This window comes from Brachionichthys hirsutus, unplaced genomic scaffold (assembly GCF_040956055.1).
Source record: "Brachionichthys hirsutus isolate HB-005 unplaced genomic scaffold, CSIRO-AGI_Bhir_v1 contig_1420, whole genome shotgun sequence".
Classification (NCBI taxonomy): Eukaryota; Metazoa; Chordata; class Actinopteri; order Lophiiformes; family Brachionichthyidae; genus Brachionichthys; species Brachionichthys hirsutus.
In genome coordinates, this window is record NW_027180413.1 from 100,508 (window position 1) to 122,353 (window position 21,846).

The 21,846-nt window shown below is 41.7% G+C and overlaps 1 protein-coding gene across 1 annotated transcript in view; it reads right to left on the reverse strand.

The window, feature by feature from the left end:
- Window positions 1–4,381: 4,381 nt before the first annotated feature.
- The window catches only part of LOC137914769 (cGMP-inhibited 3',5'-cyclic phosphodiesterase 3A-like), a 48,893-nt gene continuing 31,428 nt past the window's right edge, over window positions 4,382–21,846 (reverse strand). The window contains exons 3-14 of the mRNA XM_068758264.1: window positions 18,525–18,785; window positions 16,236–16,393; window positions 10,072–10,145; window positions 9,393–9,544; window positions 9,138–9,275; window positions 8,821–8,932; window positions 8,487–8,600; window positions 7,743–7,942; window positions 7,361–7,564; window positions 6,562–6,723; window positions 4,822–5,080; window positions 4,382–4,692 (exon numbers count right to left, since the gene is read on the reverse strand). Coding sequence (XP_068614365.1) covers window positions 4,382–4,692; window positions 4,822–5,080; window positions 6,562–6,723; window positions 7,361–7,564; window positions 7,743–7,942; window positions 8,487–8,600; window positions 8,821–8,932; window positions 9,138–9,275; window positions 9,393–9,544; window positions 10,072–10,145; window positions 16,236–16,393; window positions 18,525–18,785 — 2,145 coding nt within the window. The remainder of the gene's footprint in view (window positions 4,693–4,821; window positions 5,081–6,561; window positions 6,724–7,360; window positions 7,565–7,742; window positions 7,943–8,486; window positions 8,601–8,820; window positions 8,933–9,137; window positions 9,276–9,392; window positions 9,545–10,071; window positions 10,146–16,235; window positions 16,394–18,524; window positions 18,786–21,846) is intronic.

Genomic DNA, 21,846 nt, shown 5'->3' on the forward strand with positions numbered 1-21,846 from the left:
AAATTAAGACTGTGCACATAGAGCAGTGATAGAAATATCATAGAAGGTTACAATGATGCATCCTGTTTTTTAATTGACACAGGAAAAAAACACCCTTCTATTCAGTTTTTGAGGGGGGTGGTCTACCTGTTTGTCCGTGTGCTCCTTCCGCCAGTAGCTGATGCGGGGGGGGGGGGGGGGGGGGGGGGGGGGGGGGTCCAGTTTCATCCCCCACATCACCTGCCTTACGGATTAGTTTGTTGAGTCTGTTTGGATCTGCAACCCTCAGTCTGCTGCCCCAGCACATTACAGCAAACAGGATGGCGGTAGAAACGACAGACTCCTAAAAGATCCTCAGCATCGTCCGGCTGATGTTGAAGGACCTGAGCCTCCTTAGGAAATAGAGGTGGCTGTGGCCTGTCTTATAAAGGGCTTCAGCATTCCTAGCCCATTCCAGGTGGTTAATGCGTATGTGTATTGTATGTGTTTTTGTAAATTAGAATGCTGTTTATTTGTGCTCTGGTCAAACTTCTTTTTTTGTACTGTACTTGTGCTGATAACACATTTTAATTTAATCTAATCTATAGAGTTTGATAAAGTCACACATGATATTAAATGAAAGTTAGTTGTTTTGTCGCCATAAACAGCCAAACAGATTGACTCATTGTTACCTTCTCAAATATTAATTTGGAGATTTTGATCTAATCAGATCTTTGGCAGCTCTCATAATGTAGAGAAGTCATTTGAAAAATGAGCAAGAGACAGACACAGGGATACCACATTATTAATAGTTTTGTAATTCAATGTATTCACATTACAACATCCACATGGTTCAGTTCGTGACAACTTCTAATGATCTTCAAATATATTCACCATATAATACAGAATTACTAATATAGGCACTTCCAGTAAGTCTGGCAATATTGAAGCTACAGTATTGTGTCTAAATTACAAAATGGTAAAAATAAATAATGTATATCTAAAAGTTTTTGTAGTTTTAAAATGTATTTACTGTACAGCATATATGTATATTGTACAAAATGGAGCATCAACCTGCAAGGAAGTTTATATTTTACTTCGACAAATACTGTGTATTTGGACATATTATTCTTCCTGTGTAAATAATACATGCGGTAAGTGCAAGATACTAGTGAGAAGAAAGCAAGTAATTAATCATGTGATGACTATATAAAAATATCAATCTTATTTCCTTTACTTGTCATAAAACTACTTTGGATAATGTGGCTACACAATTTTTAAAGTGTCACTTTCATTAATGTTTATAACCGATATACTACAAGTTAAACCGAGCGACTGGGTTGGGGGGGGTTGTGTACAAAGTTTAGTAAATAAAATGAGATCCCCAATGAGCTAACAGCGTGGTCAGAACCGCATCACCCAGACCCAGAGAATGTGAGGAATGCATTTACTGCATCTGTAAAAGAAGTAGACGGAGAAGGTCACAGGAAGCCCAAGGTCAAACTTGCTACAGGACCTTCTGCGAATATCAACTTCATCTGAGTATCCGAGAAAAATGAAAGAACCGCTCACTCCATCAACTTCATAACTTCAGCACCTTTGAGAAGGAAAGTAGCATCTCCTTCTGCTCAATGCAAACCGAACGCAGGACAGAATCGCCTTAGAGGAAGGATGGAAGAATTCAGTTACACAAAGGCTGTGTTCACATCACCAGGCCCAAGGGTTAAAATACCTGAATGTGATATAAATCAGATTTTCTCAGGGTAACGTTGACACAAAAAATTCAATCTGTATAAATCAGACTTGACTCACTTTCAGACTTGGTTCCAGATTGGACACGTCACAATTTGTGAATCAAAAAAGTTGGATCAGAATTCAAATGGCTTTATGGATATTCATCCTATCTGTGTGTTCTCCCCGTGTCTGCGCGGGTTCTCTCCTGGTTCTCCGACTTCCTCCCACCTCCAAAAACATGCAATTTTGGTCAATTGGCTACTCCAAATTGTCCGTAGTGTGTGAGAGTGTGCGTGAATGTTTGTCTGTCTCCGTGTGGCCCCCGCAGTGCGCTGCCATGCATCCGTCTGTGGTGAGTTCATGCCAGTTTGAATACCATGAGTTGTCTCATGAATGTGAACTTATTTGTTGTTGTTTGTGATGCTAACGATGCCTGTCAAAAACATTTAAAATGTCCAGGTAGCCCAATCTGATTTTAACATACAAATGGAATTGAATAATGGCGGCTTGTAATGTGAGCATAAGTACTACATAGACACAAACACATGCACTCTCTCTGACACACACACACACACGTGCACACATGTTTCACTGTTATTACACTATACTGTATACATTCACAATGCAGGGACTTTGGTGAGTTTCAGTTGGAAGTTTGTTTCAGAAACACATGGAAGTTACATGCATGAGTAATAAAAAGAAAAAGCATTGCTTAAATTGTTTTTTTTTAAAATTCTGCACCACTTCAGCTAAGATATCTGTGATGTATTGATTTCCTCTCCTACGCAGCATTAATTATATATCCATGGTAGTTTCTAACAATCTTATCCATCTGTGATCGGCCATCTAAGCGCAGAGCCTTCAACTCGAGTCAAGGGTCACTTATACGGATCCGAGCAAAGGGGGATGTGTATTGTTGACTGGACATATTACATGATATTCAAATACAATGAAATTGGACTTCTACTTGTTTATCTAATGGCTTTTTTTCTAAGTAGAGAATAAGTTGTGACATCAAGGCCACTGATTTTAACCCACGTAATCATATTCGGTGCAGTGATGTCATTCCATTTAAATTATGTTTAAAGGCCATGGTTTGTATGCATGGAAGCTTTGGAGAGTGACTCCTGTATTCTTTGGATCATTGATATCAATAGATAGAAGTTACGATCAGTAAAAGAAACATACTCACTACCTTTGTTTAAGCTTGAGCCAGAGTGGCGAGACGTCAACGACACAAAGATGCTCATTATATTGTATAATCACATTGTGCTACTATTGCAATGCTATTTTCTTCCATCAAAATAAAAAAGCAATGGTACACAAACCTTTAGGACCAATGTGGTGCCAACTTCAAACGGACTGAGCACGAGTCCATAACAGATTAAATAATTCAAACTACTATTTTTCTTGCGTGAAATCCCCCCCACCCACATTACTTTGCATCATTGAAGTACAGGTTGTGATTTATCAGGTTAGGCTTTCACTTGCACAAGACCTGGAGTCCTGTCTGTTCCTAACAGAGAATGAATGTCTCCCTGAGGATCCAGGAAAGTCGGTTCAGGCGATGCAGATGTTTACTCTGAATTTCAACAGTTGAGGTTTTCCTGAGGATTTAAAGGTCAGCATCATTTTCGGGTTTTACACATTTAAGACCATAAGTATGGAGAATACCGGTAATACAGCACACCAAGTCCAGATAGGTAGTGAAAAAGTCAAAAGTAGATAGAAAAGATGATATTCTGCTTATGCTACTTTGGAGGATTATGCTGTACATTTCAATCAGTGTTTGTTTTTTTTACAGTTTCTGGTTGTTTGTAGTGTTTTATAAAAGCAATGTCAATTTGTTTTACTTGTATTCCCCGCTTTGTTTTAGAAGAACCAGAGTATGCTATGCATACTGGCACATCCTTTTTGAATTCAACACCAATAATCTCTGTTGTTATGTAAGTGAACGCCTCTGAGGCAGCGATCGAAATTTGGGAATAGATGACCAGAAATGGCACAAAAGACAGGCAATCTGCTAAATATATCTACGTGTGTCCTCTGCAGAGGAATGTTTGCACGGGAGTACACTGCTTTAAACACACAGACACATAGATACAGATCAGGAGGAGCCTTATGAGCCTCGAACTCATATGGTAAGGTTTAAATTACTTAAATCTGCATCAAATAAAGCACAAGGTAACTATTTGATTTCGTGTTTTGGCAGACAATGGAAGGAAGAAATTGACCATGTAAGAGCTCAAAAACCCTTGCTACAATTTAAACACAAGTACAAGTAATAGTATTGATATCTATATAGAATTGTATTCAAAAATAATTATCTATAAATTGGCAGCAAATTACCGCAGTCCTGTGTTACGCTGAGGTCTGTGCAATCAGTCTTCCTCGTCTCTTGACTGTAGGAGAAGAGTCGGTAACCCAAAGAATGCAAATAATCCTGTACTGCAACAAAGAAAGCTCCTTTAACTGTTTGGTGGAAACAAATATTCAGATTAAATATGTAAAGAACAAATATTCCTTCCCTGTTTTGTTTTGTTTTTTGTATAGGCAATCATTTCCCAAACATCTACAGTGTTGTGTCTAAGTGATGTGCTGGCAAAAAAACAGGAGTCGGTTTATAGGATAAGAAAACAAGAAGTACTTCTTCGTGTCCTTTCTCTGTTCTGTTCCACATTTGCCTGTTTCACTGTGGACCCCCTAGTTCCGCTGCAGGTTCCGGGTCTTTCTGCGGAGAAACAGGCCACTCCGGTTCCTCCACCCCTTCCTCGGGAGCGTCTCCTTCTAGGAGCTCCTCCCTGGTTCCTGACTCCTCTTCCTCTTCATGGATCGCCAGGATTGGCTCAGCTACATTGTTTAAATGGACCGCCTCTGCTCCTCGACCCTGTTCCTGGGCCTCCTCTTCTTTGATCACCTTCTTCCACATCTCATGGTTCTCCAGGAGGTGCTGGGTGATTTGGCAGAAGACTTTCCTCCTCTTCTTCGAAACTGGTTTCTCTGGAACAGCAAGAAAACAAAAAATAAAATACAAACATAAACCTAAACTTAGACCTTAAAACAAAACTTCCAGTTGGGCCTCCCCCTCATTCAGGTTGATGTCTTTATCTAAGAACATGTAGTGCTTACGTGATGCGTCTGAGCTGGTGGATGCATCTTCCTCTGCAGTATCCTCCTCGTCCTCCTCCTCATTCTCCATGCTCTCGGGCTCATCTGCCTCTGGGTTGGGCTCTACCCATCGTCCAGGTATGAGGAAGGCTGAATCGTAGGAGTTGCAAAGCGGACCCACGATGTGTGTGATGAACGACTCCTGGAGTTTGGCCAGCTGTGGCGCTGATCTGTCCATGAAGGGGCTGATAGGAAGACCCAAACTAGACTCCTCATCCCCCTAAGAATGGCAACAGGACAAAAGCATCACCAGCTGATGGGCTGCTTAATTGCAGTCTTAACCATTTTGAATGCAGCATTGCTTTTGGCTTAAGACAGATTCAAGCAAGGGCGGCCCGGTGGCGCAGTGGTAAGCACTGTTGCCTCACGGCGAGATGGTCGCGAGTTCGTCTCCGACTTGTGGTCATTCTGTGAGGAGTTTGCATGTTCTCCCCGTGTCTGCGTGGGTTCTCTCCGGGTTCTCTGGCTTCTTCCCACCACCAAAGACATGCAGCCTAGGCTGATTGGTGATGCTAAATTGTCCGTAGGTGTGGGTGTGAGTGTGAATGATTGTCTGTCTCTGTGTGGCCCTGCGATGAACTGGCGGCTTGTCCAGGGTGTACCCCGCCTCTCGCCCATTGACTGCCGGGAAAGGCTCCGGCTTGGCCCGCGACCCGATGACGAAATAAGCGGTTGGAAAATGAAAAAAAAAAAGATTTGAACAAAAACTAAAATAAATTATTAATATTTACCCAAATTTTAACTGATTGGATTAAAGCCTAGATCTATGCTGCCCTAAACTGTATGTTTCGCAATAATGGATGAACTTAAGAATAGCCAACATGACATTTGGCTTCTACTGCACAAAATAATTTGTAGTGATATTGAAAAATATATCTTTAGAGAAAGGAAGATCTATCTTAGAGATCTATGTGATTTCTTTGAGTTTTCAGATGTATTCTAACTGTGCTATCTCCAAAAATCCAACACAAAACAGATTCAAAGCCTTCAATCATGGTTAACAGGTCATAATCAATCTGAAAAGAGCCAGCATGGCCAAAAATGCTCCTCCAGCCTGCACCCCCCCCTCACAGACGTGGCGGCAACATAGCCGTGGCACCGATGTGAAGCGGCACAAGGGTCTGAGCCTGACTCCGAGGTATTAGCAGAGATTATCTGCCATTCTGTGTCAAAGGTGCATGCATACTGTTACAAAGGTCAGTGAGGTTTGCATTTGACTGAGGACATGATGGTGTTGTGCCAGACCATAATATATTCAGATGTGTTTCAAGTTTAACTCATATTTGAATTCTAATATTAAACATTTTAATGTTAAAATGTTATGTTTGTTCCTGACCTCATTCTGGATCAGATCCAGAAGACATTTTGCATGATAGTGCATATCGGACCCCTTTATGACTGGGATTTTTGTTGAGTGAATTGAAAGCATATTTTACAAGATATTACAAGATATATGTTTTTTTTAAAGCCTTAATTGGAATTAAATGCAAAAATCCAGATTTTTGTTATTTTATTGTATCCAGTCGGGTGGCCGAAAATGTAATGTGATCTAAATTAAACCAAGCCGTTTCTACGTAATCCTGCTAATAATCAAGCCAGCAAACAAACAAACACCGCCAAAAATATAATAATAATAATTATTATAGGTAATTATTGGGATATCATGTGCACATATCATGTAGATCTAGATGGGTCGCTCACCTGTTCGTAGAACTCGTTGACGATCCCCTCCGTCCACTGCAGGTGTAGGTCCTTGGACTTCAGAGGCCCGTTAATGTCAGCCAGTTTAATGCACATCTGGCACACCAGCAACCTGTCATTCTCATTAGACCAGTCGATTCCTGTGGATGGGTCGTCACCAACCTTGAGGATCAGCAGACAGGCATGCCGTCGTTAGACATATCCAAACAAGCTGGCAGACACAGTGTGTGTCAGATGCATGCATTATGTAAATGTGATGCTTTTCCAGTAAGATTCAGCATATATTTACAAAAATCAATGAATTTGAAGAGGTACAACTTTAGATAATTCCGATTTGTACTGATGGTAGATGACAGTCCAGTACCAACACTTTACTAATACTCTCAATGGAAAATCAACAAGATGCTCAAATCCAAATCCAACAATCTGTCCACACTGAAACTAGTTTTTGAAAAGCTGCAGGGTGCTTTGTGTTGTTGGCTTAAGCTGATACTACTGCAAGTACTTCAAAGTCCTGTACAAACAGAACCATTCCTTGAAAACCACAGGATAGTTCCCTTTCGATATATAAATAAATATCGTAAGAGCTGAGGAATGAGAATAAGAAGAAAACATCTCTACCGGATATAGCTTGACTCTTAAAAATAAATAATGCTGCAACACCTTATAGTTCACAAGACAACACATTATCCGGTCGTACAATAAACTAGCCAGAAATCCCAATCCTTCAAAATTAGTTAAATGTGTCTAATCCTTTTATAATTTTTCCATACATTTTGTGTGCAAATGTCATAGCAACCTTGGCATTGAATTCTGCCAGGAAGTCAAAGTGCTTCTTCAGATCAGTGGCCAGTATGGCCTCAATGACGAGGAAACGGAAACGTTTAAACTCCACGTGGTCGAGGTTGACCAGGAAGTTGTAGTCTGGATGTGACATGAAGAGACTCCAGGCTGAGGCAGCATGGTGATTCTCCAGAACAGAGCGATCATTGTAAAGTACCGCCTGCAGAAACACACACACACACACACACACACACACACACTTAACATTCACATAAACATAAAAATCATCACATCATATTATTGCTGATAAGAAAGAGTTTGCAAAATTAAAGGAGCCAATTAAAATGTTACAAATCTAATCCGGTACACTTCTCTACTGGGTGAGAGTGAGAGAGAACCTGTGGGGCGCTGGTGGCCACGAGGAAAGCATTAGTCCGCCCTGGGTGGTCAAAGTCGTGCATCGCGGCGGCCACGTAAAGGGCCATGAGCTCCAGAGCAGGTATGAGGCCTGACAGGCAGCCGTAACCGTCCTCTGACACAGTGTAGGTCTTTGAAACCAGGAAGCCCATATGACTGTGGGTTATTCCACTGTCGGAATCTAGCCACAAGGGAACAGACACAGAGAGGGGAGTGAGGCACACAAACACATAGCACGCGCACATCCTAAACACACACACACACACAATCATGCATGCACACTTAAGCATTAAATCCACTTATATGTGTATCAAAGGGATGGCCTCAGCAAGGCATTCAAATGAGTTTAAGGAAATATGGGCTAGAGGAAAGTCTAATCTGCTTTCAATTTCATGCTGTTTGAGATGCAAATGAGAGCACTGAAAAGCCTGTGAAAGACAAATTGCGTATTGGATAAGGACACAGACTCCTGCAAGGTTTGATTCTCTGATGTCAATGAGGTGCATCACTGTAAAACTACAGCCAGATAGCAAGAGGTAACTGGAAGTATGAGGATGTCTCTATGACAGTCTTTATGGTAGCATGTCGTCTGATTGTAAGTTGGAATAGCTAAACAAAAAGGCATTGAAAGGTCATGCCTTCCCATGTGGGAAGTTAAATTGACTTTACCGCTTCATACACGGTTTTACATGCAAATATTTGCGCGCATATTTTACGAGGCCCACCTGAGTCACTGGTGGAGCCGTGATCAGTAATGAGGCTGGGTAGACCAGGTACAGCCTGAGTGGTGAGGTACCAGACTGCATGAAGCACGTCTGTGGCGTGGACCCTGTTGTGATCTGGGTCAAGAAAGAAAAGTGTGCGTTATCGTCTCCACCAGAGGGCACTGTCGACCTGCTTATGCCGGGACAACACAAGGGCTGCTTACAGTAAAACAGCATAAGACTGTAAAAACAGAATGGCACGGCCCTCTAGTGGCTGGATTCACAGTTACAGATGTGAATACGACAAAATTAATTATAATAATAAATAAATAAAACATAATAGGTTCGCGCTTACATGGTATATCTCTGTAACCGTTCTCCAGGGCATGGAAGTAGTTCATGAATTCTTTTACTGGGATCTTGAAGGTCTCAAACAGGCCAGTGTCTTCAAAGAGCCTGTAGGAGACCTGAAACACAATGGAATACACCCTTCAACATTTATATAAGTATGAAAGAATAGCTATAGACAGACAGTGGCAGAGGTGTGTCTTACTTGGGCCATATACTGATAAAAACAAAACTGTTCAAACTAAATACAATAATTAATAATAATGATATTTGCACTCTTTTTGACCTCTGGGGTTCATCACTGGTGTTCTTTGACGCTCTCACCTGACTGAGGATTCGGCCACATTTCCCATTGGTCTTCTCCATCAGAGTGAAGATGGGGAAGTTCCAATTGTTTAGCTGACTCATCAGAGGTTCTAAGTCCTCCATTAATAATGGCTCTGGAGCCAGAGTTGGTTTGTCCTGTGACACATGATTAAAAATGGCAAGTGTATATACAATTATCTTTGTTCCAATGTGATATTATGGATTCTCCACAGCAGTTTACAGTGTGTACGCGGCGACTCGGCCTCGCCTTACCTCAGGAGGTATTAGTGGGTGGAGGATGGTGTTTTGGGAGGGGGCTTTCCCTTCCTCTGCCTCCTCCTCTATATGTGCTACGTCACTGCTGTCACTGTGGTTGGCTTCGTGAGTGCTGTCATAGTCGGAAGACACGACGACTGGGTCCTCTGCTTTTAGAGGATTAATAAAAGAAAGACGTCAGACTTCAGAAGAATGGAAAGATCAATCAATCAATTTGATGGATATCAACGGGATTTGTTATAGTATTGACATTAGCCTCTCTTAAATGTTCACTTCTCCTGATCCCAGTTTGCAATACTGAGAATATGTGCTTGAAGGTCCCTTATTCCAACTGTGTCTTATCATGTGTGTTCTTACAATGACCTATACTTACTCTGCTAGATATTTAACTGATTAATGAACACTGCAGCAAAATGTTTTACCTTGTGTCGACATGTTTCTGAATTACCGCTACCGATACATGTTTAAATATTATCTGGCGTTGATATTACAAAAGCATTTTTCCTTTCGCATATTTTTTCTCGACTACTAAAGTGGTGACTTGGAAACGTCTCAGAGGGAGAGTAACTGTAAAACCATTCACTGTTAAGTAATAGTAATGTATGTTACGCTAGTAGCATCTAAATGTAGATTTACATTCGTGTGTGTTAGTGCAGAAACAAGATGAGGGGCCCACCTGACCGTGGGATCCTGTCCCCTTTGTCGATTGAGCCCTCTCCATGGCTCAGTTTCATGTATTGCCGTCCACAGCTGCAGACAGAAATGGTTTAGCAGGTTAGGTAGAGTGCAAACAAGGAAAAGGTTTCTCCATAGAGGAGAGCATTCGCTGTTGTTGCTGCGGCACGTGCCGTCTTGCTTCTTTGTCTGCTGAGTATGCTAAAGAGGTCTGAGTCAACGTAATCTGTTGACTTTTAAATGAGAAAACTTCCAACACCGTCACTAGAGACTGCACACAATCAGTGACGACGCTTTCCTTTGCCCTGACTTTTACAAACGAATATGTATGAAAACTTTTTTTTCTGAGATAATATGAACTCTTAATGACTCTCTCCGAGTTTTTAAATTCGGTGTTAATAATAACGCTGAGCATTCCAAGGAGTTTGGTTTTGACCTTCAGAGAAGCCTGCTAAACAAATAACAGAAAACATTAAATACTATGAGAAAACTAAATATACATTTGTGTATGAATGCAAAAATGAATAAAAGCAAAATATTCAGGACAATTGCCATTTGTCTTCATCTGTCTTCGCTGTCCAGTTGGTAGAAGTCGTTAAAGATTTAACAGGCTCGCGTAAAACAGACGTGCAGACACAAAGAAAAGCGCTCATGACTGAACTTAATGGATGCCCACATTAACACAAAGAGAGCAAGCAACAAAACAAATTTGCAGCAGGTGCTGTTACAAATGGCTCGTTAGAAACAGCGCTCGGAAGCGTCCCAGGCCCACGTGAAAACAATCACGTTTATTGACTGGGTTGCAAACCAGTCAGAAATGATTTATCTTTTATGGAAAGAACCTTGAGCCGGCTCGCTACTGCCTGGTTAGCTGTGTGACGCCGTCGGGAGCCTCCCGAGCTGCTCTCAACAGCTTTTCCATGTTTCTGCGCCGAGGCCTCCGTCAGGCTGTAGGTGGTTCCAATTAAAATACCGCTCCCTAAATGTTGTAAAACCTGCCTTCTCAGGGCAGGAAATGCCTGTCGTCAGAGCATGCCGTCACAGGGAGCAGAAAGGCCCGTAGTGTGTCTATCTCCTTCTGATAAATTGTTTCTTGAACACTTTAGCGCTGCAGCCACCCTGCTTAATGACCCCGAGGCCCCAACAAAGGGAGTTCTGTTGTGTTTGCAATGCCAGGTTGTGTAATGCCTTGCAGGTGTGGAATATAAAATAGTTTGATAGTTTGGCGGGCGAACAGTTAGTGCATTATTGTCAGAGGGTCTGGGCAGACAGCATGCAGCACTTGGCTTAAGAGGTTGACTTTTAATGAAAGTTGAAGAACTGGCATGCACTCTTCCTATTCTGCTAAGGCAGCAGAATGTCTCCAGCCACTGACATTGAGTCTTCAGTGCAAAAATGTAAAAATAGAAGACTGGCCATTTTCACTTGAGGAAGCTGTCAGTCACAGCAAGGATACATATATATATATAATTATTTAGATAATATAATGATGATGATTTTTGTTTAAATATATTTTAAAAAAAGTACATTCTTCTGACACTAGAAGCGGCTGTGCAGAATCTTTTCTTTTTACCAAAACTTTCTTGTTTAAAATGACAGAACCATTTTAACATGAATTATATGATGATGAGAAAAAATTCACAGGTCTAACATAATTTATTTTAATTGCTTATTTTGCACAAATAACTTTCTATTATTTTAGAACTTATCATCTGTTTACATCATCTGGTCACGTCTATCCAATAGCACAGAATTAGCCAATCATTGTGTTGCTCTCTTTTTAATTGATTACTTATTTTACCTCTTTTCCTTTTTTGCTAATCTACACATCCTCCCCTTCCACATCGCCTCACTGTCTTCACAGCTTCACCAACTATAAAGCTTCAGCAGAGTCATCAGCCGCCACCACCATCTGTGTCTTACTTCAAGGGGATTTATCTTCCTGTTGCTCAGTATAGACACCTTTCTATCTGTCCTGATTTCAGCTCTAAATACATTTACCTGTACATTGTGCTGTGATTGAAGAATGATTGTTTTTTCAAAATGTATTTGTTTCCAGTAAGCATATTCTTTTCCCCGGTTTTTTTTTTCATTCATTCTTTCATTCATTCATTCATCTTCTGAACTGCTTTGTCCGTTACTCGTTGTGCTGGAGCCTATCCCAGCAGTCAGCGGGCGAGAGGCGGGGTACACCCTGGACAAGCCGCCAGTTCACCCCAGGGCCGCAGATAGACAATCATTCACACACACACTCGGTGTGTGTGTGAATGATGGACAATTTAGTGTAACAAATTTAGTGTAACAAATTACACAAAAAAAACTGTGACCTTCTTGCTGTGAGGCAACAGCGCTTACCACTGTGCCACAGTTTTGCTTTATTTTAGTTTTATGACTTTGAATAAAGCCAAAGCCGATTGTGAACAGTCAATTGGAAAGCTTTCTCTGAAGTGGAAAATGACTGCTGCTCTCACACACTCAAAAGCACCGTAGCAATCTCCAGTGTAATCCTTAATCAAGGCAATTTCACTGCAGTGGAAAACACCGTATTCTGAGAAATACTCCAGCTTCGTCTGCCGCTCGCATGCGGCTTATCTCACTGTCTCATGCACTAAACTCTGACTGGCCTCTGCCCACTCCACTCTCCGCTGCTCCCACATGTTACATTCAACCACTCTCAGCAGGTTGACAGATTGTCTTTGGTTCAGAGCCCAAACAGACAGTGTCCAAGCCACAGTAAACAGTGCAGTCATTATTTCTGCTTCCAGTAATCTACCTTCCCTTCAGCCAGATGACGTGACGACGATAACAGCAGTGTGGCCGGTGTTAAGGGAGATGGAAGGTACTCAATCGCTCTCTTTTTTTCACATTACGTCTGATCAAAAGCCAATAATGCTGCTTTGAAGAAGCCGCTATTTCTTCTTAAGCCTGTGCGTCACTAAAAGCTGGCCTGGCGGAAGAAGGAGGGGCAAAAAACAAGTCTAATGTCCTAATTAAGATTGCACAGATTTGATAATGGAGCAGAGAGAAGGCAACTGCATTCATTTCCCCCCCTGCTACGCCTCCATGTGTTATCTCTCTCCTTTCCTGTTCTTCATTTCTGCATCTCACTATCTGAGAGGATCCCTAACAGGAATGATTAATGCTGTTTTGCTTGAAGTGTAAATACATTTTTTGTGTTATGGTATTCTTTGCCAGGTCTCAACGGGGATTAAATACACAATATTGAAGATAAATTACAAAAACAGTCCGTCCTACGCCTCCAAACTTGTGATGTGTTGAAGATCACTTGAGCAATCCTCTTTTGGCAGATTGTGGAATGGGAAGAGACCCTCACAGGTTTGCTCCCAACCACATTGATTCGTTATGAGTGGGCATAGATCCTCTCCACCGTCTTTAAGCTCGACATCAATGCCTTGCCAGCTTTTTATTTTATTTTATAAAAAACAGATGCCTCCAAAAAAAAGTGTTACTCAGAAGACATCCCTCTCAGCCGGAGTAAACGAAACCCAGGGACTCTGCACTCTCGAATTATGACTGCACAACCCCTGCCAGAAGACGCAGCTGTGACAGTGTGTCTGAGCATGTGTGTGTGTGTGTGCGTGTTATTTGTGGATGTCTGGTGACTGGGGAGAGACCCAGGTGTTTGCTTATACTCACACCACCATAAGTGGCCATAGCCGGGGCCTGCTTTTGGGCTGGGCTAAGTTTTAAGACCAGGCGACAGGGCTTTGTGTACAGAAGCAGCACAATGTGCTTACATTTACAGAACCCGTTCAAGTATCACAACGCCATTGTGCAAACAGACCCAAACAGACGCCGTCCACACGGTTCTTTGGAGGGTTCAAGACCAAACCGTGCTCGGGGTGGGGGGTCAGAGGAAGCTCTGCTAACTTAGTACAGGAAAGGAAATCATGCATTATTTAAAAAAAATACAAGGTTTTGTATTTTTGTAATTTTATTTTAAACATTCCCCGATTGCCCTCCCATCTCCAATTTGTGGGTCTTCCTCATTTCATTTTACTTTCTTTATATCAATCACATCCTGATAAAATCTCACTAATAAAAACTTCACTAATAGAAGCATCATCATAACTGAGACCAATAAACAATATTACATTTGTAGTAAAAATGAAATTCTCAAGAGTAAACTTTGGAATAGCTAATGTGGAATACACATAGTAATTGAGTAAAAGCTACTCAAGTAATTCATCTAAGCACAATTTTGAGGTACTTAAAAAATATTTTTATCATCTCATGTTCAAGAAATTTTATATACGGTATATACTGTTGTTTTGTGTATTTGTGTGCGTGTGTGCGTACATTGTCAAACAACTGTAACTCATCTGAGACTGCATGGTCTGAACTCCCAGGCTGTCTTCTTCAGAGACGTCTTTCTGAGGTTCTTCTTCACATTAAAAATTAAGCTCCAGCATAACCTTAAGATAAAAGCTTTCATTCAAAATTAAAAAATGAAACTTTGAACAGCGGCACAAATGTTCTCAAAAAAAAAAAAAATGTATCTAAATCCCAGCTGCCATCAGAAGACTTGACACAAACCTGACAAGCCAGAAGCTGGAAAGACAAAGAGAATCTTTCTGGTTGTGGCATAATTTTAACATCAGGGAGCATTGTGCAATGCATGCTGTCTTTGTACTGCATCTGCACCCGCATCCTAAAAACATATTCAATAAATCACAATCAAGTAGGCACGACCACGCACAGCTGAACATTGTCATCTTTATTTTCTACTCCTTTCAAAGACCTAAAAAGGCACTAATTTTCCGGAAGTCTTGGAAGATATTCCTAACATAACATCACAGCAATCACAAGGTAATTTTAAGAATGCAATGTCTGCACTGATGACCGTAAACAGAGTTATTTCTATTAGCAATCATGACTAATAAATGAAGTCTATCTCTATATTATAAATGTAATCGATCAATTTGATTTCAATTGGAAAAATAAAATTACATTAAAAAACAACTGAAATGAAAAAGATTGTTTCCTGTCCTGTCGTTTTCTGGATGAGTTTTCTTGCTGAAAACAACGGAAGCATCCCGCCAGATTTCCTCTGCAGCTTTTACAAAACAAATCTCTCCATGCATCAACCCCATCATGCATCCTATCACACAAACGCAAGCATGAAACACACTGGACAACTGGAACCTGCGCCATCTCTATTCCGCAACACTTCCCTCCCAAAAACTAGAACCGACTCAAAAACCACATGCAGATCTAAATCGGAAGCGTGCTGCGTCAGTGCAGCATCAGTCTCGTGCTATCGCCTGCTGCTGGTGCCGATAGCCGATCTTAGTTATTCATGTTCATGCATCCGCCTGTGGGGCTTATTTCCATTCTGGCTCCCATTGCGCACACATCCCTTTACGAACGGCTGCACCATTACTGTCCACTCACGCTGACGTCTTTGGCATAACCACTGCCGCATCGCTGGGAATAAGTGGCTTCAGAGCGACTTGACTGTGTAAATCTGTTGGATAAACCTGAAGTATAATACTAACTGCGTACAACAATACCCAGTTAGGGTATTTAAAATGCTAAGTTATTGTTTATGCGGCACGGTGGCGCAGCGGTAAGCATTGTTGCCTCACAACAAGGTCACAGGTTCGAATCGGATTTGGGGCCTTTCTGTGTGGAGTTTGCATGTCCCCCCTTGTCTGTGTGGGTTCTCTCTGGGTTCTCAAGCTATCTCCCATCATTAAAAACATGCAAATAAGGCAAATTGGTTACACTAAATTGCCCATAGGTGTGAGGGTGTGTGTGTGTCTGTGAATGATTGTCTGTCTGTGTGTGGCCCCGTAATGAGCTGGCGGCTTGTCCAGGGTGTACCCCGCCACTTGCCCGTTGACTGCTGCAATAGGCTCCAGCACAACCCCCCGACAAATCGGTTAAGAAGATGAATGAATGAATGAATGAATGAAATTCCACTGCTTTGCTTCCATCAAAACAAATATTATTCAGTGAAGCTTCTTCTTGTAAGGAAAACACTAAATTGGAAAGCAAACGTAATGACCTGTGGGGCCATATCTGCTGAATCCACAACTGGAGAACAACAATCAGTAAGTCACCGAGGACGGGAGCGGTGAAAGGGAGAGTCAGAACAACAGAATACATGAATGATCAGTCATTCAGCTGCAGCTCGGGTACCTGCAGGTGAGAGTTTCATGGTAGGGTTTGATGCTGGCGCTCCGATCCCTTCGGACAGGCCCGGGTTCGATGGTAGGAAGGCCCGTGGCGGAGGTGGTTGTGGTCCATGTGGAGGAAATCCTTCTTAGAAGACCAGGATGGAGACTCTTCCTCAGACGCTGCAAACACACAAACACGCATGTTACTTTTCAAAAAGATTAAGTAAATTATCATTCATAACTAACTGGGGATTTTACCATGCACTGTAATTGCACAAGTGGCTTTCAATGTACCGGTAGTCAAAATTATCATCTATCATTATCATCACACAGTTGGTTTTTCTAAAACTACCAAATATATCCTGGAACATTTTTGCAATATGGGCCACATTCATGTTAATTTCTTAATTGGACTAAAAGAGAATTTAATCCAACCGGATGGCATTATAGCCAGCAGCTGAACCAATGATGCCCTTCTTGGCTCATTATTAGACACATTGTCAGTATTGATGTGTACAGATACATATTTGATCATGAAGATTCAGCCCCTCTGCTTTTCATTCCCTCTTTTGTCCCATTCTAGCAGTCTTCCTTTTAATCTGTCTTTACTTTGTTGGGACTCCCAGTAGTTTGTGCCCTCGTGATGCCTCCATCTGTTCAATGCTGTGCTGCATCCATCTCTCTCTCTCTCTCTCTCTCTCTCTCTGAATGACCTAGTAAAGATTTCCTCAGGATCCTGAATGAGCCCATTCACTGCTCAACATCATGCAGTATACTGAGCGCAAGCAGACACACACTCGCTCACTGAACAGGACATTTCACATTTTTGAGGCTTTGGCATGAATTTAATCTGCTTAATTTTAGAATGTGGTTGTAAAGGTGAAAGACATAAGAAATGCATTTGCACACAAATGCACAATCAATGCATATTTGTCCACTCACACATTTATATACAGTATATATATATATATATATATATGTGTGTGTGTGTGTATACAGCTGCATGAATGGAGCTCCATGTACTTCATATGTTGTTGTTTTTTTGTATTGTGCATAATAAAATGTCTAAAAATATGCATTAAACTCCTTATTTTAAGAGTGGAAAAATGAATTTTGTGATATGAATTTCAAGCACAATACTTCCTTTTTCCCATTAAATCCATGCAGAAACACACGCGAAGCAGAAATAAATGATAGAAATATGCGCACACACACACACACGCATCACCAATCCCAAGCCATTCTCACAAAAATGGAAGAAAAATAATTATAGTTGATCTTTGCTGCCGCCAACGTTGATTCAAATCTGCAGCTAGACTTATGTTATGAGTGTTAATGTGTGAAAAGTGAGATCAGATTGTGTTCAGCCTTGTTTGCATAGTACAGGCCAATGCAGTGGCTTTTTCATTATTTTATTTTGGAGAAAATGTGCAGTGTTGGTTAAAAAAAGTGAGTTTAGAAAAAGTGCTTGAAAGGCATCAGTATGCACCATGATGGACATCAAACTCTTAGCCAGGAGGCAGAAAAGCAAGCGCAGGGCTTTCCACTCCTGTATTAACCGCTCCACTCCTCCTATTCTCCTCCTGGGCAGTTGGAGTCAGGTAATGCATCTCTGGGGATTGGAGGCTTAAGGAGTGCAGCCTCGCCGGCCACTCAACAGGAGCAGTTTGTCCAAGCTACTTTTACAAAGTTCAAACGGTGTGAAAATGCACCTGTTAACCGAGAGATGGGCTTAATGGCTTGGCAGGCATCAACCACACTCCAGCCGGGAGAGGTATCCTCCTCGGGTAAATAAATGTTGCTGTAATCATGGAGGGGTTCAGTTTTCTTTACACAACCATGTCCATCTCTGTTACCTTTTAAGAGGCGCGCTCACCTTCATGTAGCCTCTCCACTTCTGCTCGACTCACATGTACGGTACATACACACACACTGTCCTGGCTCTGCACATCGATCATGTTGACACAGCTGTGCCTGTGAAATGGAGAACGGCGCTCCGAGCAGTAGACACTCTCTATTTGTCTTCCCTCAACTCTATGAAAATATTCTCCTTCATTTGACGCTAAAAGCTCCGAGAGCAGGAAGCACTCATTAGCTGAAACATAGGCTGAAATATTAACATGTGTGCACCGTGTGCTATATAAATCATTTGGCTATAATAAACCAGACGGCATTTCCATCTAAGGATTATTTTCAGATATTTCTAAAAACGAATCTTTATTTGTCTAGTGTCATAACTACTTGAGATTAACCATTCGGACTCTCAATATTTGGGTGAAATACGGCGCTTGATCTTCATTTATTTCCTTACCTTGTGGATGGATGTTCTCTCGCCTTTCTCGGGGCCCTCTTCTGAGTCGGAGAGAGTGTAGGCATCGCTGGGGTTAAGCAGGGGAACAGGGCGTGGCCGGTGCAGCGGTTGGAATGTGAGTTGGGTTGTTAGGAGCTTGCTGACGGCACGCAGAGAGGTACAGGTATTGGGGGGCAGAGAGGGGTCAGCTAACAGGTCTGTGATTAGTCCGTGAGCTTCTCCCATCACTGCTATGTCCACCATGACGGTCGTCCCTGAAGACTGTGGGGTGACAGGAAGAAAGGGAAATCAGGTCATCATTAGTGGATCTTTATTTATTTAAATGTTAGGTAGTTTGGAGAAATCAACATGACACTAGATTATCGATGCCCATAAACAATAACAACACAAACAATACAAAAATAAGAAAATAGGCAATGCATTCCATGGCACTATTAGAGGAGACTTTTTCTATCAGTCAGACTGAGATAATTTGTTAAGTGTATTTTAGTGTTTTCAGATCCTCACTTCAAATACGTTATTTGATACCATATATGGCTCCTTTAAGCTCAGAGAATGTAAAAAAAAAAAAATGAAGGGAAGGAGAAGAGGAGTCAGTGAAGCTGACGTACTTGCAGTCTTTCAGACATCTGAACAGCGTCATGCAGCGCAGTGCGACAGTCGACGCTTGAGGAACGGATTCATTACCAATGTCTAGGGTAGAAGGTATGACCTTTGACCTCCTCACTTCTGAGCCGCCGTCTGTTTCCGGCCGCCTCGCAGTTGGACAACTACAACTAAACATAGATCAGAGTTGGCTGCCAGTAAACTTATCTAATGCACCCACGAGTTCACACTGAAGAATGTTATCAGATATCTCATTCACTTTGCATTTTATTTTCCTGGTCGATTCAGATAGTCATTGTGTTTATACAATCTGGTGGTTTGCAGCAATATAAAGGCCGTGTGTTCATTGGTTGTGAGGTCATTCCATCACAGTGGAACGCGTTTATTGATGGATCTGTCACACGAACCGCTCTGAGCATGAAAATCATTTTTTTAAAGACAAAGAGACATCCTGTTGGATTGCCCCATACCTCCTTCTGTCTGAGTCTTCTCCTTCCCCTCCCTGTCCTCTCATACTCTCCTCTAGTGCATGCCTCGAGGAAAAGACGTAAACACCTGCCTCTCAGCTCATTTGCAGGCAGATTTATTAGATTGCTAAAAGGGGGATTTAAGGAGAAAGTAGAAAAAACAACTGCCTTTTGTCAGGATCAAACATGCATGCATGTACAAACACAGAAACTCAAGGTCAATTTTTGCAAACTATATAAAACCACCCACCACAGGCTCTACTAATACTGTACTTTTGGCTTGTCCCCCGAGGGATCCCCACAGCAAATCAATGTTCTCCACTTCACCCTGTCCTTTGCATCGTCCTCTCCAACACCAGCCACTCTCATGTCCTCCCTCACTACGTCCATGTATCGTCTCCTGGGTCGACCTCTAGCCCTGTTCCCTGGCAGTTCCATCCTCAGCATCCTTCTACCGATATAGTCCCCGTCTCTCCTCTGGACATGTCCAAACCATCAAAGTCTGTCCTCTCTGACCTTCTCTCCAAAACTTCTAACCTTCACTGTCCCTCTTATTGTCTCATTTCCAATCATTTCCAACCTGGTCACTCCAGGAGTGGCCAGGTTGGAAACAGTGGTTGATGTTATCACGATGGAAACATCTGCACTACTTGTAAATTCCATTAAACACAGGGATTAAAATCATTGTAATTTAACCTTTCAGTCAGACTGTTTTGGCAGACCTCTGAAATTTTAGATACAATGACATTTATGGATATGCCAAGATAATTATAACATGCAGTTTGATCTTGTAGTAGATAATTATTTTCTGATTTTGCTGATGCCAGACCTTGGCACCAGACACTCATCCCCCTAACCTGGCCCATGTCATGCGTATCAACACAAACCTGTGTGAAATTAGATGTTTGATAGCCTGCATTTGATAAACCAGAGTAACAGTTTCAATAAACAGATATGACTATCTTGTAAACATACCAAGACACACTCTGCACCAGACATGAACAGTGTGTGATGGATTTTAGTGCTAATCACAAAGATGTGAAACATCACTGGTCTTATTTGCATACGTGAACACAGTTTAGAGCAGTATGCCAATAGACACGCCATAGATTAACACCCGCGCAGCAGTTCATGTAAACCAAAGCTAAAGCCAGTCAAAACAAACCAGCAGTCACTCCGGAGTGACTGCACACAAAGCTGTGGTCTACTCAGCTTTGTGTGCAGTTTCAGTCACAGAAATGTGCACCAAAATGCAATAAATAATTACAAATGAATACTGGCATAATCAGGCATACCAGATCAATGGGGTTTGAGCTCACTCATGCTGTTCACTGATCAATAACTAATATCCATGCATGATAGGGTTAAAAGAAAAAACATACAGAATCATGTTGAAAGTGATGCATCCATGGTATTCTAACTTGCACCCCCATCAATTTAGATGTTTGGACAAAATGTAAAATTTCACAAAAACACAATTTATCACAGACAACATCGCCGAGTGTTGCAAGGATTGGAAGAACATTGTTGTTTCTGCTGTGTCCACACGCTTGTTGCCAAAAACTGAATTAGACAGATGAAGTGCATGCGATGCAACAAACAAGGCGTTGATCCTTCTGTCTAATGATGGTTATTAATGGCATGCATAGACAGGGAGGTCACATTTTTGCCATTTTTGAGATGGTCCATTTCATGCACTTTTAACCCCTCGGCTCCCTCATCTAAACATGCAGCGTAAAAAAGCCTTTTGTGATATGTGGACCATCTTAAAATTGTGCAATGGTGAGGATATAATGCATCCCACAGACAGGACAAGCGCCTCAGGTGCTGACTGTAGAATGGCTGATTCTCTTAGTAAACACATTTCAATAAGTGCATAAATGCTTCCTTTGCAATCAAGGCCTCACACAAATCCCAAAATTGCTAGATATGCAGGAGTTTTCTGGCCAATATGCCGGAGAATACATTTCAAAAATACTTGGGTGTTTCCAATTTGAGTTCAATGCACTGAAAATCATTACTGCGCAGCTTTCTATACCAGTAGCATTATAGTGAGTGTCATGGCCATAATTAGAACTGTCAAGCTGGATTAGGAAAGAAGGAGCCTGGGAGATGGCGATGTTCTCAATTCAAAACAACAGGGCAGTGATACAAGACAAAGCACAGCTGAACAGTAACACAAAAGTCCACGGAGACGCTCCTCGACCCTTCCTCGACTCCTACAGACAAAATTACACACAAGCATCACT